The sequence below is a fragment of the Pteropus medius genome, unplaced genomic scaffold (assembly GCF_902729225.1).
Source record: "Pteropus medius unplaced genomic scaffold, Ma_sr-lr_union100, whole genome shotgun sequence".
Lineage (NCBI taxonomy): Eukaryota > Metazoa > Chordata > Mammalia > Chiroptera > Pteropodidae > Pteropus > Pteropus medius.
The window spans coordinates 128225-147283 of NW_024354867.1; the positions used below are offsets into that span (position 1 = coordinate 128225).

A 19059-nucleotide genomic window follows, 5' to 3' on the forward strand; every position below is an offset into this window, starting at 1 on the left:
AGAGTAATGGACTGATTGGTAAAAACCTAGACCCATTTCTATTCTGTCACAAATCATTGATGTGACTTAGGCTACTATCTTACTATTTTTAGGTATTGACTTATAGGTCTGTAAGAGTAAGGGGTGGGACTATGTGTCTCTGGGTGTGTTTGATTTGTTTTCCAGCTTTAAAACACAGTGTCTCTACTCTAATTTGGGTTATAATCTCTGTCCAGACAGTAAGGATAACTTAGGTCTTTTTATGCCTCATGTTTTCCATTTTTTGTATTGTAATTGTAATCCTATCTTCTTTACATTTCTCCATGGGGTCATCAAAATAATTCTAAAAGTACATATAAAAGCATTTTGGAAAAAAAAAAAGATGTAAAATATTATATAAGGAGAGAGTATTTTAAAAATTCATCTTGTTTATTGTTTTGCTGCAGAAAGTACTAGCATTATTGTATTTCAAGAGTACACTTGGACTTGAAAAGAAACCTTTATGACTCGATGTATATAAGCACAATAAGATGTGTCCATAAGTTCTGATTTGGTATAGCTTGTTTTCTTAAACTGACACACTGAACCTTTCTCTATTGCACTTAGAGAGTTTTTGCTGAGACAAAAAAAAAAAAAGCATGATATTCACAGAATTCAAAGAAAATAGTACTCTTCAGGTGAAAATACTTTCAGTTTTTAAATTTAAAGACTACTTAAAACATTTCAAATTTAATTTTTAAAAAGCCAAAGTTTATTCATAAATAACAATTATTATTATTTTGATTTCCACCAACAAATTCAGAGAAGTACACACATATAGATACCTATCCTGCAAATGTAGGAGGGATACAGGATGAATAAACATTACAAGATGACTTAGTGAAAAATCAGGTATGAGGTGGTCTGGATAGACAGCCTATACAATGAAGACTTGATATTTAAAGTGTCATTTGTTTGTTCAGGACCATGTTCAATTCAATTAAACAATGACAGGATCTCTCTTGGATGAGACATTAAATGGTAAACAACACATAACAAAAGTTTTTAGATTTCTAGGAATTTACATCCTAGAGAAACAGGTACATATAAAAATAAATCCTATACAAAACATAATTTGATAAATGCAATAATAAAAACAGAAAGTGTGCTGGGATCCGGAAAGAAAGCTAAAAGAAGAGGGAGAAAGATAGAAACCATATAGGTCCATAAATAGAAAGAAGATCTATGGACAAAGTCCATCTCGGGCAAGCATTTTTCATTTAAATAAAAATGTTTTGACAAGAGGAAAGAATGAATAAAACCAATTTAAAAAGAAAAAGAAAATAAGGCGGTGGTGGGAAGGGGGGACGAGACACCCTCTATGATAGGCTTAAAGTTTGAAAAAGCCACATACTAAACCTTTATATTGCAATAATGTACTGAAAGTTGTGCATAAACCTTTCCAAAGTCACTGTTCTGCAGTAGAAGTAGCATTTTGGTATGAGCTAAAGAGAGCCATCGGCTTCTTAGATGCACAGTGTGAATGGGTCAGTACAAAGGATGTCACGGCCTCAGGCCTTCATATTTTTGAGCTAATTAAAACTTAAAAATCCAGATCATCCATAACATATCACTGATTGCTAAAAATCTGTGCGTAGATTGTACTGATTTTAGCACTCTGACAAAAAAAAAAAATCACTAAACTGCCAAGCATTTTGTTGTAATATATGTAAATGAAGGTAAATCTTAAATAACGAGGGTGGAAACATTTATCATTCATTACGTCATTGAAAAAAGATTTTGTGACTACCTTTGGCACAGCATCCACTTTTTAAAGCACTGGCAATATGAAAGTTAACTAAGCAAATATCTTCTCATGAATTCCCTTGCTGGAGACAGACATGAGTAAAGATAGAAATATATTACTCTCAGCTGATCGATAATATCAAAAAAGAAAATTGAAGAAAATTTAGGATTTGGAGAGTGTCTGGTGGAGGTAAGAGATGCTTTTAAAAAATATAACTTGGTAAAGCAGAATCTCATTGATAGCATCCCAGCAGATCTGAAGTAATTGAGAGAGGCAGTCTCTAATATCTAGGGGAAAGAACAAGGGAAGTGCACAGGCCATGGGGAGCATTTGAAGACCAGCAAGAAGGCCTGTGCTGAGGGAGTGACATGAGTGAACGGGCTCCAGTGGAAATGCTGAGGTCAGGGAAGGAGGTGGTACTAACGAGGAGGGACATGAAGACATAAGCTGGCAAGGCAGTGGAGAAGCAACGTGAAGAGGTCTACATTTTAAAGTAATCGCTTTGGCAGCTCTGTGGAGAATAGACTATCCTTATCTCAATCATAAAATAGAGTTCAAGCTGTAGTAGTAGTCTATACTAATAGTAATAGTAATAATAAAAACGACAATACCAATATATAGAGTATACTTATTATATACCATGTAATACGCTAAGCATGTTACATAATTATCTCATGTATTCTCTATAAGTTACAAATAACTCCAGATTAAAAATACAAAAATTGAAGTTTGACGATTTTTAAGTAACTAGCCCACAGTCACACAGGTAGACAGCGTTAGAGTCTAGATTCTCAGTCTGGTCATCTGACACCAGGGATGATCGTCCCTAGGCAACTTTTAGAACATGTCCCCATCTACCCCTTTCCAGAGATTTGTGTTTAATTGTTCTGAAGTGGGGCCTGGGCATGTTATTATTTTAAGTTCTCTAGGGCATTCTAATGTGCAGCCAGAATTGAAGACAGCTGTGAAGTAAGTAACTATAGTATAATGCCTAAAATTAGCAGCATACTTAGTTACTACTAATTTAGTTTTACTACTAAAATTAGTAGTGATGTTTAAATTAGTAGAATACTTTCTTTCAGAATAATTATTTACTTTTTATTTTTCAATTAAAGTTGACATTTGATATTAGTATTAGGTGTATAGCATAGTGGTTAGACATCTAAATAATTTACAAAGTGATCCCTCCAATTACTCTAGTACTCAGTTGGCACTATACATAGTTATTGACTATGTATAGTCAATATTATTGGCTCTATTCCCTATGCTGTACTTTACATCCCTGTGACTATTTTGTAACTACCGATTTGTACTTTTTAATCTCCTCATTTTTCTACCCATCCTCCCAACCCTCCTCCCATATGGCAACCATTAGTTTATTTTGAGATTTATTATTTAATGAGGTCAAAAAAAAAAGCTACTGAGCTGGCTTTCAGGGGAAAAACCAGTATTCAACATTTTTCTATGTAGAAATGTTATGGTTAAGTAATAACTGTATATTTTTAAAGAGAGAATAATTTAAATTCATCATCTGTCCATTCCCACCTCGACCCTGGTCAGTCCCAGGAGGGCGATGGCCACGCGGATACTACTGCTCTCCAGGGTGCCTGTGATCAGCCTTCGCCGATACTCTAAGTCCGACATCTGTTGCTGTGCTGCAAAAGCCAAAGCCTTTTCCTTGGCTTCATTAGTCAGTGGCAATATAAGGTCCACATCCAAGATGTGACGGGGCTTGCATTTCAAATACAGAACTGGCTCTTCTTCATTAAACACTGGAGGAAGCAAAAACATTCATGACTGCAATGATCATTTATGCCCTTGACATCGTTATTCAGGATGAACTTGGGAGGTTTGAAATACAAAACTATAGTTGTCACCTTCACTAAACAGAGTAAAAATAAATAGGTAACAGAGTCCCAGTAGTCCTAATTCAGTAATTCGAGAGTAAGTCTTCAGGAATTAAAGATGTTTTCTTGGTATTCTCTAAAAAGATTTCTAGTCAAATGGTTCTCTCATAGAAACATTATCAACGTGCTCAAAAATTCAGTGACTGTTGTGCTCCTATCAGTGATTAAAAGGTAGGAGGAGTAGAAATAAATATAAAGAAAGACATCTGTCAAGGACTGGCATCTTCTTTCACCAACAACCTTATACTTTAAACAAGAATGTAGGGTAGAAGTCCAGGTTATATTACATATAGAGAATTTGAGGGTGTAATGATTTCCAAATTATTTGGGAAATGGAAAATTTGTGGAGCAAATATTTCGAATGCCAAATTTCAATATTTACCTGAAGACTGAAAAATAAAGATCTAAAAAAGAACCACCACCAACATTTTCTAAATTGTCGAAATGGTACTCTATTCCATATGGGGATGCTGGCATAATAAAGTTAGGTGACTATATGAGGAACAGTATTATCCTTCAACATTATAAATGAAATAAAACGTATGTATACTCTACCTTCTTCTGGAGAACTGCTGTAGTCATGTGAAGTTGAAGAATTTACTGGAAGGAATCCAGAAGGCAAAGGGATCATACCTTTTCCTTCTGCAATGTATATTAATTCTCCAATCTAAAACATAACACACAATAATATTAAATTCTCAAAGCTCAGAAAAATTTGGATAAATCTTTTCACTGTGAGAAAAATTTGCATATTATATTTGCATATTATAAAAATGTCCATGCATTGTGCATTTCTAAACAACATAAGCCTTAAGTGAGTGGAGAAAGCTGAGATTGTAACTGGTTTGAATTGTATCACAATCCTAAAACAGTATTAACTATGCTCGAGAGACGATTCCAAAGATATGTTGATCAGGCAATATATATGTAAATAATGTAAAAGTAAATTTATTACATACTAAATATACATATTCCAAAATATTGTAAATATCTTCAATAACAAGTAAAATGGCAAAAACTGAAAATGTGGAAACAAAAGAATGAACAATTTATGATTATGAGGTCAATTTATTTATAGCTTCACTATCCCTCTAATTGAGATTTGTTTATAATAAAATTAATTTCATCCTTTCATATGATAATGTTCCACAGAATTTTATTAATTACGATCCACGATTATCTTCAGTTCAGGCTTATAAAAGGAATATGGAAAACTTTGAATGTTTTAAATTGTTCAGCCTTTAAATCTGTGCACTCTTGTTCATTGATAGTACATTATGTCATTTTCATATAGTAATTTTTCCCAAGCAGTCATATACTTTGCAAAAATAAATCCAATCTAGCAATCTGAAATGTGTTTTCTGTGTGTGTGTGTGTGTGTGTGTGTGTGTGTCACTACAAATACATGTAAGTGACTGATATTGATACAAAGTTTTCAATGATAATTCAAGTAGAATACAAACGTATAAGTTCAACAGAGACTGGAGAAAGTAATATATTAATGTTTACTTTTATTTTAACTTTTTTCTCATCCTTATTTTTATCTAAAAAATAGTTGTTTTACCCAAAATAAGTATTCATAAGAAATCAGACTCTGAGTATAGAGTTATCATAATTACATGTTTTTTTTTTTAATTTGTACCTGAATGAAACCTGATCTATAGTTGTCTATTCCATGTACATGAATACTAACCCATGGGAGTTGACACGTAAGCAACAAACTGTTATTTGCCAGAATATTTTTCTTAAATATAAATTATAAACAGCTTCCTTGCCATTCATTAGCCAACTGAAATATCAGTAACTAAGACTCCATTCAATTCCATCTCAATCCACATATGACACAGACAATATATTATCATTTCTCAAAAGATTACTTTGTCTGACTTGTTCACTTCTGATATGTATTTTTTTTATTTTTTAAAAACTTAATGTAATTGAAAACAATGCCTGTTTAGCCTGTGTCAGAAAATTATTCAGGAATGTCATCTATAGTACTAATTAGTTCCCTCCACTTTTCTTGAAATAAAATCAGACCAGGAAAGAAATACAAATGCAAGAAAGAACTCTTTTAAAGTAGAAAAACTCCTTACATTCCAATTCTGGAGGCTGCAACGAGGGCAATGAAATTATCTGACACACATAACAGACACTTGTCAATGTGAGCTATTCTAATAGTCACCTATTACATTTCTTTTCTGCTCTTAATTTCAGTTTTACCAGTGGGCATGTTTACTTGGATTCATACTATATTTTCCAGAACTATGCCACAGCCCATTGTCAATTGTAAGAAACCTTCACAAAAGATGTTTTGTGTTTCCTGTGTATCAGGTTAAATGCTATCCTCAAATATCACAATTGCATGCAATTTTACAAGAAGCCCAGCCATTAATGACCCAGAAAGAAAGAACACAAACACTGAATTGGCAGGAAAGTTTTAATCCCAGGTCTGCACTAATTAGCTGGATAACCTTCCACATGTCATGAAAACCTTCCACATGTCATGAAAGCCCTCCAGAGACAAATAACCTCAATCTTAAAAGAAGAAAAAAAATAAATAGCATTTCTAGACAGAAAAAATCACCATGTTGTTTCATAGGTCTTAAATTCTACTTATTTTCTTATCTTGGCCTACATCTTGCTAGGTTTTATAATTTGTTTGTTTTAAATGGCTGAAGAACATTATTTTGGTGGATAAATGGGCAAAAGAGAGCTAAGCTAAAATCCTAAAATGTTAAATTCCATACACTAGAGAGAGATCATTAATTATTGTGGGTGACTATTTGACTTTGCCATAATTATAATGTGAAACTGACCATTAAGAATAATCATTGTTCTTTAAAAATACTATTTTTCATAGAATGAATGAGCTAGGATTCTCAGAAAGGGTAAGGAGATGATATATGAAAAGATTTACGTGCCTGCACTAAAAAGTTCAACTTGCTTAACACAATTTTAACACAATCTTAATTGCATGCCTGAGAGATTATTCCACAGACATTTTGAGAAAGCAATAAACATTTAAATGGCATAAAATATGAATTGATTGTTTAATAAAAAAAAGTAGGGTATTTTACAGGAAAACACCTCATCCAATAACAGGAAGCAGGGTCTAGACTCTAGAAGTCATTGTGGCAATGAAATTAACAATCTCTCTTCTTCTTCACCACCACAGTTGCCCAGTTTCTGTTTAAGTTTTTGCCACCAATTTGCTCTGCAAGTAAATGAAAATTTGCTTCCCTTCAAGTGTGAGCATCACTCAAACTGTCATTAAGATGGATCTTTATATCAATATTCTTTACAGTTCTCTTGTCCCCTTTTCCCTTCCCCCAAATCCAACATCATCACCTCTTCTTTCACCATCACTGCTCACATCCTTCTATCTTTACCGCTAGCAGACAAAAAGCAGAAAAAATCAGAGTGCAGTATAAAATTGTGATGTGTGGAGTAATGTAAATAGATTCCAAGATTCTTATCCAGTCTTTAAGTCTCCAGTTTCTATCTCCAACTCTCAATCTACTTTCTGACTCCAGAAATGCTTTCTAAAACAAAGTTAAAATCAGATCATGCCTATGCTCAATACCTTCCATTGGGTTCCTACTTTCAATACTACTACTACTACTACTAGTGTTAAGTTATTCAACTTAAAATTGACTGCCCTCTTCTTTATCAGTCTGACCTATCCATCCAACCCATTTTGTCATTTCTGACAAACCATTCTCTGAATCAGAAATTCAAGTGTCCATGAATTTCAGGCTTGGCTGTTTTGCCTCACGTTCTTAGAATCTTCTGAGCACACTTCTTCCATGCCCAAACTCTTTTACTGGCAAATTTTTACTTAGCCTTCTTGACCAAATTCCTCTATTAGTCAATTATCCCTGCCTCTGCTATCATACAGAAATGTATTCTTCCCTCTATTCTAGAACAGTCACATTCTGTCTGCCTGTGTTATAGAAATTGGTGGACATGTTCCAGTACACCACATACACAAGGGGCAAATGAAATGTGGCTTGCTGTTAAAAAGCATAAAAATAAATCAACCTCAAAATACTCAGTACCTACGGTTATATAAATAACTTTCATTAAACTGTAGTTTGCCTAAGTGTAAAATTACACAAAGATTTTAGCATAATGATTTAATGTTTTTACTTTTATATTCAATAAATTTAATCGAAATCAGTATTATTAAAGCCTGCACACTAGTTATGATTGAAAAAAGTTACAAATTGATTATAGAATATTTAAAAATATACATAATAGAGACTTCCAGCTTAATCTCTGCATTAGCAGAAACAGAAAGATACAAAAGACTGAGAGAGAATGAAATGAGTGATAGTGCAAAAAGTCAGATGAGTGGTTCTGCTTATTTATGCAAACGTAAGGGAGATGGCCAGAGTGACATACGACATATTTAAAAACTGGTATCGCATGGCCTTAGACTAAATTGTTGTAGGCCACAAATAAAAAAGAAGGCCTCTCAGGGTCCCCTACCTAGGAGTGGGCAACTTTGTCCTGTCAATTTTCTATTTGGGCAAGGCTGAAACTCTCTTTGGTACTTGAGGTCCTTGTGTAGGACAGGACCAATTCGCATAAGTTGCTCAGGGATGCTGACTTCCATCCTGGGTTCCTCAGGTCAGCAATACCTGGACTTTGGTTTTAATTCGTTCTGACCAAATTTTGTAGATAGAAAATGACAACAAAGGACTGGAAGATAAACACATCAGGGAGAGAAGGAGTCTTGTTTGGGTCAATAAAAAGGTTGATGGGTTGGTGTAACAAGGCTGGTTTAGGCCACAGTCGGTGGCCACAACTGGAACCTACTCTTAAACCAGGCCCATGTCAAGGATCCCTGCTTGATACTACTGCCTCTCTTATATGAATGATCCTAGCAACGCCACTCGGTTTCCTACTTGAGAACCCAGGACTACACAGAGAAGACATTTACGCGGGCACCACAATGAACACAGAGTCCCAAGGTTGTGTCAAGACATTGTTTTGTGTTTTGTAGTGTTTGTGTGCCCTGTATGGGGATCTGTAGCCCCGCCTCCCAGCAGATGTAATTTCTCAGGTGGGTCATGATTTAATCTACCCCCATCCACACAGAGCAGAAATTTCTTTGGATTTTTGGCATTTGATAACATGAATTTTCAGGGCATTGTAGGTTTTGCCCTAACATAAAAATTTCTATGAACGCTGATGGAAGTTTTATGAAACTATTTCTACTTTTAAACAACTGTTTTATAACTCATTTTATTTTTTTTATTTGAAACTCCGAATGGAACAGTTGAAGTAAAACAAATGGCCTTTCCTTGATAGCAGTGTTAGTAGAAATGTTTGTTTTACACATAGAAAGCTATCAAATCGAGGCCTAATTACTTTACAGTTTTCAACAGGTAGTTCTTAATGGCAAAGCAGTTATCACACATTTAATAAGAACAGGAGCTAACTAGGTGGAGTTGGATGTTTGATTATCTACTTAAGCGTGTAATTGCATTTTTCAACATAATTAGCACTAAAATTGAATGTGTAAATTAATAGATGTGATAATAATTCAATGCAATCCTTTACACTAAAGGCATTATTTCTCGATTGATAGCAATATAATTTTATGATTATTTTTCTTAATATTTTTCTGACAAGGACAAAATATATATAATAAGTCATGTTTTAATAAATTGAGAAGCCAAGTGTAATTATATTTTTACTAATTTAGGTAAAATTTATGGAAGCAAATATTAATATTCTAATAGTCTAACTTATAGAATAAAATGAATCTCCTTACTAAGCTATTGAAAATTAATCCTAGCATTTTTCTAGGGATATATTATAAATTGATATAAAAAAAGGATCATGAAGCATTTGATCAAACTACTGATTTCTATATCATAGTTACTATTTTTCATGAATTTTTATATAGAGCAATTCAGTTAAATACAGAACTCCTTTAAAGGAAATAAAAAACAAGATTAAGCATTACTATAAAACAGCATTTTTTTCTTCCTCAGTGGTAATTTTAAGTGTAAAATTAAACTATACTTTACATATTTCATAGCTTATATTATTTTTCATATGTAAATGATCTTATAGATACCAAGTAAATAACAATACCTTTCCAATTACCATTATTTCATTGCATATGCGTTCAAAATGGTGCATAACTGATACATAATTGACACATTTGGGGCCAGCTCCTGGGGATTATAAAGTCCTTCCTCAGGTCAACACTCTGCAGTGTCTTTCCGGAAAGGGATAATGCCATCAAACTTTTCATCTAAAGACAATCTCTCTCTCTTTCTCTCTCTCTGTCTCCATCTCTCTCTTCCTCCTTTTCTCTCTCGATCTCTCTCCTTTGCTGGCTTTAAAGAAGCAAGCTGCATGGATCCCAGAGCCACTAGGATATTAATTCTGCCAAAGACTTGAGAGAAGTTGGAAGCAGCTCCTTCCTCAAATGAACCTCAGGAGAACCCAGCACTCACCACAGACCCAGCACAGACCTTAAGCGGAAGACCCATCTAGGTCATGGTTAGACCTCTGATCCATTGAAAAGTGATGTAATAAATGTATGTTTGGTAATTTGTTAGGCAACCACAGACTGACAGATAGGGCCACTGCAAGGTTAGGCATGCCTCCCATTATAAAATGTATGCAGCCATTATAAAATGTACCCAGGACTACTGTAACTGCATATTCTTGAGGCTAAGCTCTTTGTGTAGCTACTAGAGGGCTAAAATTGTTATCTACATTTTGAAAGTCTTCAGCTACCAGCCAGTACTAGTCATTCCATTAAAGTGCCAGTCTAAGATGAAAGCAAAAATACAGTTCTGTTCTCACCTGTTTGTTGCTAAGGACAATGATACAGTAGCGTGTTAGCATGTCAAAGGGAAGAAAGAAGAGCTCCAGATTTGAAGTCTTTTTCATTTCCAGGTGAAGAGTACGTGTAGTGCAAAAGAACTCTCTGATGAAGGTGGACTTAATTGCTGCCAAAACATGAAGCAGAGTTTGTTTACATATCATTTCATAAGTTCTGTTCACATAAAGCAGCTGTTTCAATTAGTGATTAAAGTTTTGAGATGAATAAAAATAATGTTCAAGGCACTAGCACACAAATTTAGAAGATAATACATACATTCATTGATAAAGTAATGTAGGGAGGGGGCATGAAAACTAAATGTTAAATCGAGCTATAATCAGAGCTTGCATGGTGTTGCTGCCAGACCACAGGAAACTTGCAGAACAGAGGAAGATTCCTCCTGGGATTTCTAACAAACCATTTACCCATACCATGAAGGGAAAAGTCTTTAAGTCGTGTTCTACACCAAATAAACACAGTTATTTCTTCCCTATGGCTAAAACCATAGGGGACCTATGGATGGATCAATGGCTAGCATGCCTTTCATGCTACAAACCCTTATCTTTCACAATGTTTACCATACCATCAAAGGAAAATAGATACACAAAGTCTTTAAATTGTAATTCATAGAAACTAAGAATGATATATAAACTGAATTCCCCAAACACTCGGGGTCACTCTTTATCCTTCTCATTGTTTTTTCCGTCGCTCTGTCCCTCTCGACTCTTTCACTCTTTGTCTCTGAGAGGAAACCACATTGTGTCTCTGGAGCGTTATCCTTTCTCTAATAAACTTTCCTTTTGTCTCTAACTCTGGCCTGTGCCTGAATTCTTTCCAAACGGTCATGAACAGAAAAGACTGAGGACCAACATTTCAGCCTCCCATTCAGCCAGCAATCCCCAGGGCTTCCCATTCTGTCTATTGTTTCATTTCACATTACATTCTGTACATAAAAATAAGACAAGAAAACAAAAGCTTTTACTTGAGGTACTCACAGGTTTTTAAGGCTTTGGGGGCAAAAGCAGGGTCCTCGGCAGTATCACTGTCATAAGTAAATAAGAAAACGGCTCAAAAGCAATTCTCTATCTTAATTAAATCTTACAGGTTCTTAAAAATTGTGACTACTTACAGTATGCTATGCAAAGACCACAGGTTTCTTTCATATATTATTTTTATGTTTACATTGTTTTGGATATTTTAAAAATAATAAAAATGGAAAAAGAAAACTAACAATCATCCATATTTCCACCAGTATTTATTTGTTAAAAACAATTCCTCTTTACTTTCAGATACCATAGAGAAGTAAATATTTGATAATAATAATAATAAAAACTCAAATCCCGAGACTCAAAAGTAGATGGTCTCAACTTAGGACTATATAAGGCACTCTTTCCAAAAGTGGTACTAGAACTTGATGTCTTAAAAAATGCTCTCTTCATTTCCTTCTTTCTCATAAAGGTAAAGAGACTTGGGCAGCTGTTTGATCTCTGGTTGCATTTCAGAAAATTAATTAGCAGATCACAGCCTGAAGCAAATGCCTCCCTTGAAAGTTTCTATGTCTTCCAGAACCCATCAATTTTCCTCAAATTGCTCTTCTCACGATTACTTTGCAAAGCAAGCTATCAATTAGTATCTCGGCTCTCAGATATTGTTTGCTTATTTTTTTTTTTCTGAGAATACAAAAACCCCCATATTTTTCTCACCTTGTCATCTGCTTTTGCCTATATTTTTATATTGTAAAACTATACTGACTATTTCCAAGTAAAGTTCTTCTAACCATATCCAGGCCATTTCTTCAAACACTGTATTTTCTTTACACCTTAATAAATTCTTAATAAGGTTATTTACCACATCTTATAACTATTCTGTGCTTTACTTCTACTTCACAGGCATTCTGATTATCAGTTTAAGTAATACTTTTTTTGTTTTTAATTGAAGACCATTTAATATTTTATTTAATTTGAGCATTTGGTAGATACTTTCAGGCTATCATAGATATAAAAGATGAATATTTTAGCATTTATAAAGGAGATTATATATGCTTATTTCTCAATATACAGTTCCATTGCCATCTCTCTGACAATGGAGCTCTAGGTAGAATGCCTGATTAAAATCCTCACATAATCTCTAAACCTCATTTTGTTCAGTACTTGCAATCTCTAGCCTTTCAGTCATTTTTTTTTTTTCATAGTGAATATAAAAGCAGAGCAATTTGGGCTTCATCTCCTTTTTCTTTCCTATTTTGTTGGAGAACAGCTAATAGAAAGTACCTTTTGAATAAATGAAATAGTTATCCTCAAAAGACTCTCAAACCCAGTAAAATTGACTTACCTGTATTATTTATGGTAAAGACAGACAGAAAAAAATTTGCAGACCTAAGAATTTTATTGATTTGTTCATAAAGCTAATGATTATCATGATTAACTCAGAAACATCAAAAAAATAATTTAACAAAATAATCTGCCTCAGGAAAATTCTATTTTATTTAATCAATGTTCTTGACTTTACAAATTCAGTGATAAACCCAACTGGTTTACAAAACCAGTATTTTGCATGTTCCAAGGACAGAACAGAAAACAACTCATTTACCTTTTTGTTACTCCCTGAATCTTAGTCCATGCTATCATTTTCCTAGATGCTCACTGGTTATTGTTGAGGCTATGGCAAAGGGAGCACGTTTAAACTCTTGGTCTTAAGGAAGAAAGAGCATCAAAAGAGGCTAAACTTATACAAAATACTGTAGATCAAGCAGTGGAGTATTTTCTGCTAATTTAGTAGTAGGCCAAAGTCAGGGAATGGAGCCTACTCATGAAGTATGAAGAATGACACTCCTTTTTTCCTCTTTTTTCAAGTAAAATAATCAAAATGACATTGAACTGATTCTATTAAGAATACAAATAAATCAGCCCCAAGAATAACTTCCTATTCAAGCCTTTCTGAGTAGGGAAGGAAGATCTTTATTACAAGCCTTCATGAAGCCACTCCTGGGCCAACATTCAGGGCTGTGTCCATACCAAATAACAAATTATCTGGTTCAAGTCAAGTTTTCATCATGGGAAGGAATATAAGAGGATCAAGTTTTAGATTTATTCCATCCTCCATGTGTCCAGGAGTTTTTTAAAAAAAAAAAAAAAAAAGCCTGGTGGCCACCTGGAAGGCAATAAGAATGGCATATTTGCTGGTTTTGGTACCACTTTGGCCCCTAAGCAGTTGAGAAATCTCTAAAGGAAGGGGTACTAACCTGGCATTAAAGGACAGAGTGGATCTGTGAATTTAAGTGGGGAAAATTTTTATCTTGACTTCCAGTAACTCAACAGCAATTAAAACCAAACCACAGTAGTATTAGCTATACTATGACTTGATCTCCAAATAATCACATATATGTTTATACCACATTTCAGTTCTTGCACATACTTTTAGCTATTATGTTCATTACTACTTTTAAAGTATGGTAGTTATTATCTCCACCATTAGATCTTATTATGTATTGTGTTAATGACAAAGTATATATTTCAATATATTATAATTTTTAAATATTTTGATAATCTACTGGAGTATTAGTTTCCTCTATGCTACAGAGTGAATTGTGTTACCCTTACATTCATAAGTTTAAGCCCTAAATCCAAAAATAACTGCATTTGGAGATAGGGACTATAAGAAGGTAATTAACATTAAAAAGGAGGTCATATGAGTGGGGCTCTGATATGATAGAATTAGTGTCCTTATAAGAAGAGATGCCAGGGAGCTCATTCTCTCCCCATGTGCATACAAAGAAGAGGTCATGTGAGTATACAGCGAGATGGCTGCCACTTATAAGTCTAAAGCAAAGGCATCAGCATGAAACCTACCTTTGCTGCCACCTTGGAATTCCCAGTCTTCAAAACTATGAGAAATACATTTCTGTTGTGTAAACCACCCATTCTATGGCATTTTGCTATGACAGCTGGAGCAGATTTAGATACTTTGTAATCCTTATTATCTTATTTTGTGTATTTATAAAACACTATTCTATAAAGTGTAATAGGCTTCATCAGACTGTCAAAGAGCCTGATGGCATTAAAAGCATGTATAAAACCCTAATCTAGAGCAAGAGAATCATCGCAGATTGTTACTCTTACTATATATATCTAGCCTCCGATTCACTCTTCTTTCCTTAGAGACTTGCCTAGTTCTAATTATTACTAATTATTCAGTGTAGTAGAATGAAATATTTTAAAATCATAACTCTCCAGTATCCAGCTTTTTGGGGTTTTTAGCAAGAATCAGTATTCAGAAAAATATCCCTACCAAGGCCTTCTTTCTTTTGAGTGGCTTATTCTGGGCCACACTATTCTGGGACACAAAGATGAATGCTGAAAGCCCCTAAGCTCATGGAGTATATGGTGTGTCATGCAAAGTAGTTCTGCAAGAAATATTTACAAAGCAGAATGATAAACAGTTGAACACCTTCTCAACCTTAATTCATACTCTCCAATAGTCCGTTTACATAAGCATGTGTCTTGTACTTTCCCTTGCCTGCCCCCCACCGCATTGCTTCTGCAATCCCCTCTTCCCATGTTCCTTCTATACTTGTAGGCAAACTCCCCTTCTGCTCTAGATTCTGGCCATCAAGATCTTATTTCTATTCAGATACCAATTTATATAAGATAAAAGAGAACACCAGAGTCTAGTGTGTACATTGGAAAAAAGTGCTTAGTATCTATTATTCTCTTTAAATGTCTTTTCTTCCATGAAGATCTCTATAATATAATATCTAGATAGTGATATTCCTTGCCAATCAGCTCACAGAGAATTCAGAGAATTTTTTTTTTCCTTTTGGTCTAACATATAGTATTGAATGCATTCTGCCCCAAACAATTGCCTCCATAGATTTTTTTCTTCTCTACTTGATGGTTGCCTCCTTGAGGACCAGATCTGTGAACCTTTATATTTCTCTAGTACTAAGAACACTTGTGGCGTCACTTGTTAAGTATTGAATGATAAATAATTGAATATTGCTGGAAAAAGAATAAGTCATATCAGTGTAAGAAATTATTTACAAAGTGCTCATTTTAAAGTGTGGCTAAAATCAGTCTCCTGTCCCAATCCTTTCTGATAATCTTTTGAACATCATTAGAATAAAACCTTCTTAATTGCTCTTGCTTATGTTTTTGGGTCATGTTCCCATAGTAAAATATGTGATAAATATAAAGTTTTATCAACTACCTGGTTTCAAATGTGTTGTTTTATAAGTATTTGTTGCTTTAAAAGAACAGTTTATAGATAGCCTCCTATTAATAAATTTTTAAAAAAATGACAATCTTTTTTGTGCCACCTGAAAGATAATTTCTGTATTCTACTGCTCATTTCAGAAGACAAAATTTATTATTTGGAGAGATTTTAACTGAAGTGAGTCTGAGGAGGAGTATTAGTATAAGCCAGGTCATGCTGTACTTAACAACCTTCTATCTCAGTGGATTATCTCAATCATTTATTTCTTGCTCTCACTACATGTCTATCCTAGGTGGAAAGGATGCACTCAGAAGTCCCTGGTGAAGGAAGTTCCATTTTTATATGTGCTTCTCTAATAGTTGTGGCAGGGAAAGGGAACCAGGATAATTGCTCATGGGATCTTAACGCTACAACTTGGAGAAAACATTTGGCACTTCTCACATGCCATTGGCCACACGTTAACCTCAACATCACTGATTAAGTGTAATATTACCGTGTGTGTAAAAAGAGGAAAATAGAGATATCTGTAAAAGGTTCTAAAAAAAATACTGATAGCTTATGTCTTGTTCTATTATGCTACCTTCCTGATTAAACCTATAGAACAGATTAGGGTTTTATTCAGAAAATGTTATGCTTATTAGATTGTATATGATATATGAAAGTTAGTCATAGAGGCAGTATACCAGACTTGCATTCTGCTCATATTTTAAATTGCATGTTTTTAAATTTGTGTCTGGAAATCTATGTGAGACGAATGTTAGCAAGAGTTAAAAAAAATAAAAACAGGATATTTAATATTACTATATGTTATTTTATTAAGATTTTAAAGATCAAAAGGCCTCATTATGCCAATGAAGCCAGACTGATGAAATATTAGATGACTGTACTATCTGGAGATAAAATGAGTCTCCCTTGTGTCCCCTCATGGTAGAAATTATTGGCTGTCTATCCAATCATTAATCACTGGCCCTTTCTTTCTCACTGACAAAACTCTCCTTTTATTTTGATATGTATGTGGAGAAGGGTGGTTTCTTAGTCTTCCTTCCAGCTACTTTTGGTCACCTGATTAAGATTTGGCTGATGGGCTACAAGCAAAAGTGCTGTGCGGTATTTCTGGGATGCTTCCCTAACAGAAAAAGGGCCCACCCTTATCCTTGTACTTCCTTCTTTTTGCTACCTATAAAGTGGTTTTGTTTGTTGGAGTTCTGGATATTTTGGATGATCCTTGAGAAAGTGAATAAAGACTTCTCTCCTAATGAACTGGAGCCTGGCGGATTTATACAGCAAGCAGTTAGAACCCCAGAAGAAGCAGCCACAGTAACTGCTTCTAATAACACTCTTCAGAATTGTCAAAAAAAAAAAAAAAAGCCTTTTTGGTACACTTGAGACTATTCTATCTCAACTCAACATATGGACTTGGGTCTCAGCATTCAGCCCATGCCAATGCCAAAATGACAAACCGAGGACAAGCCCTTCTCCTTGAGAAAGGCTTGTATAAGTCTCACCCTTGCCTTTGAAGTGGGAGACAGTCTTCACCAAGGTAGATGCATAGGAGTAAGTACTCAAACCTTTAAACTAATGGTTCTGAGTTATTCTTTGAGAGTTAATCAGCAGAAGCCTGACTACTTTGTGTTGGATCATGTTCTCCAAGACACAACATTCAATATCACTGCATCTTTATGTTTCTTTTCTCAAAGGAAGACTTGAGAGAAGAACTAAGAAAGTACAGTATTGTAAATACAAATGGAAGACACTATATGAGAAAGAATGATCAATAATGTTTGAGACCATGGTAGATACATTTCTTAATTTGTACTTCATCCTGAGTTGGCGATTATTTTGGATGAGTATTTCTAAAACTTCCTTTCCTTCCAAAATTAAATTTTAAATGTTTTCATAATTATTAATTCCACTTTGTTTTTGATTTAAGAAGCATGACATAAAAAGATGTCTTTACCTGTAGCTTGAGAGTCTATGGCTTCAATAATTTTAGAACTTTGGGTCTAATTAAAACCATTCCAAAATATTATATGATGGAAAATCATGTTAAAATTTGGGGTAGAGAATTCCTATATTGCATACTAAATTGTGAAAGAAGACTCAATTTTGCTGTTCATTAAACTGATCTTTCAGTGACTTGTGCTCACAGATACTGATCACACTACTTTGAGATTTAACTCTAGTAAGTGATACTATAAATTATTTGCAGTTAATGTGAAGAAATTATTTTAAGGTCATTCAGGCAAAATCTATGATCACAAAGCAGCTTCTTAATCAAGAAGAAAGGGATTGAAAATATTAAAATCTAGGAGAAATATTTACTGAAGTTTTTTAAGCAATATTAGCATTTCATATTATAAAGAAATTAACATAAAATGCCTATATTATTCTATTCTTATGGTATCTATAATGTTGTCTTAGAGCTTACTGTATTAATTCATATTTTGTTCACAAAAGCAAAATGTGAAAGACTTTGAAAACCTTAGTTAAGCATGAAATCGGCATTCAATGAAATAAATACAGTAAAACAAAAATGATTTATGCTTTAACAATTTTTCTCAGAGAAAAATCAATGAAGAAATCAAACAATTTATAATAAATATAATTCTAAATAATCTAAAATTTTTGGCTTAAATACAATTCACTTTTGGAAAATAACCTATATTCATTTTAATCTAAGTAAGATCTGCACAATCACTTTAATGATTTATGATGAACACTGGGAATTCCCGTGGTATCAAAATGGCCAAATCCTTGCCTCCTAGGATGTTTTTGCATCTAAAAAGATGACAATGATGCTATCAAGCATTACACAGAGACAAAGGCACATGCATTTCATTAATAGATGCCTGTATTATTTTCTTTCTGCCTGATTTTAACCTTGGTAATTATTTTTATTTGACTTCACTTTAAATAGTTATTCTACACAGTTGACCCTTGAACAATATGGGGTTAAGGGTGCTGACTCCTGTGCAGTCGAAAATCCACGTGTAACCTGTGACTCCCTAAAAACTAAACTGCTAATAGCCTACTAACCAGAAGCCTTACCAATAACATAAACAATTGATTAACACACTTTGTATATTATATGTATTATATACGATATTCTTACAATAACGTAAGCTAGAGAAAATAAAATGTTATTAAGAAAATCATAAGGAAGAGAAAATACATTTCTAATATTTCTTGAAAAAGTCTACATGTAAGTAGACTCACACAGTTCAAATCCAGTTATTTAAGGGTCAATTGTAGTTTAAAACAGAGAGAAATATACAGCAAATTAACTTAAAAATTCTGCTTTTCTATTCAGAAGTCAGTTTCTTTCT

At 34.0% G+C, this 19059-nt stretch overlaps 1 protein-coding gene across 1 annotated transcript in view; it reads right to left on the bottom strand.

Moving 5' to 3' along the window:
- The window catches only part of CFAP47 (cilia and flagella associated protein 47), a gene marked incomplete at its 3' end in the record, with an annotated part of 348750 nt that overhangs the window by 123147 nt on the left and 206544 nt on the right, over nucleotides 1-19059 (bottom strand). Inside the window, exons 37-40 of the mRNA XM_039855224.1 lie at nucleotides 11518-11564; nucleotides 10504-10649; nucleotides 4228-4339; nucleotides 3311-3537 (exon numbers count right to left, since the gene is read on the bottom strand). Of these exons, the coding sequence (XP_039711158.1) occupies nucleotides 3311-3537; nucleotides 4228-4339; nucleotides 10504-10649; nucleotides 11518-11564 (532 nt within the window). The remainder of the gene's footprint in view (nucleotides 1-3310; nucleotides 3538-4227; nucleotides 4340-10503; nucleotides 10650-11517; nucleotides 11565-19059) is intronic.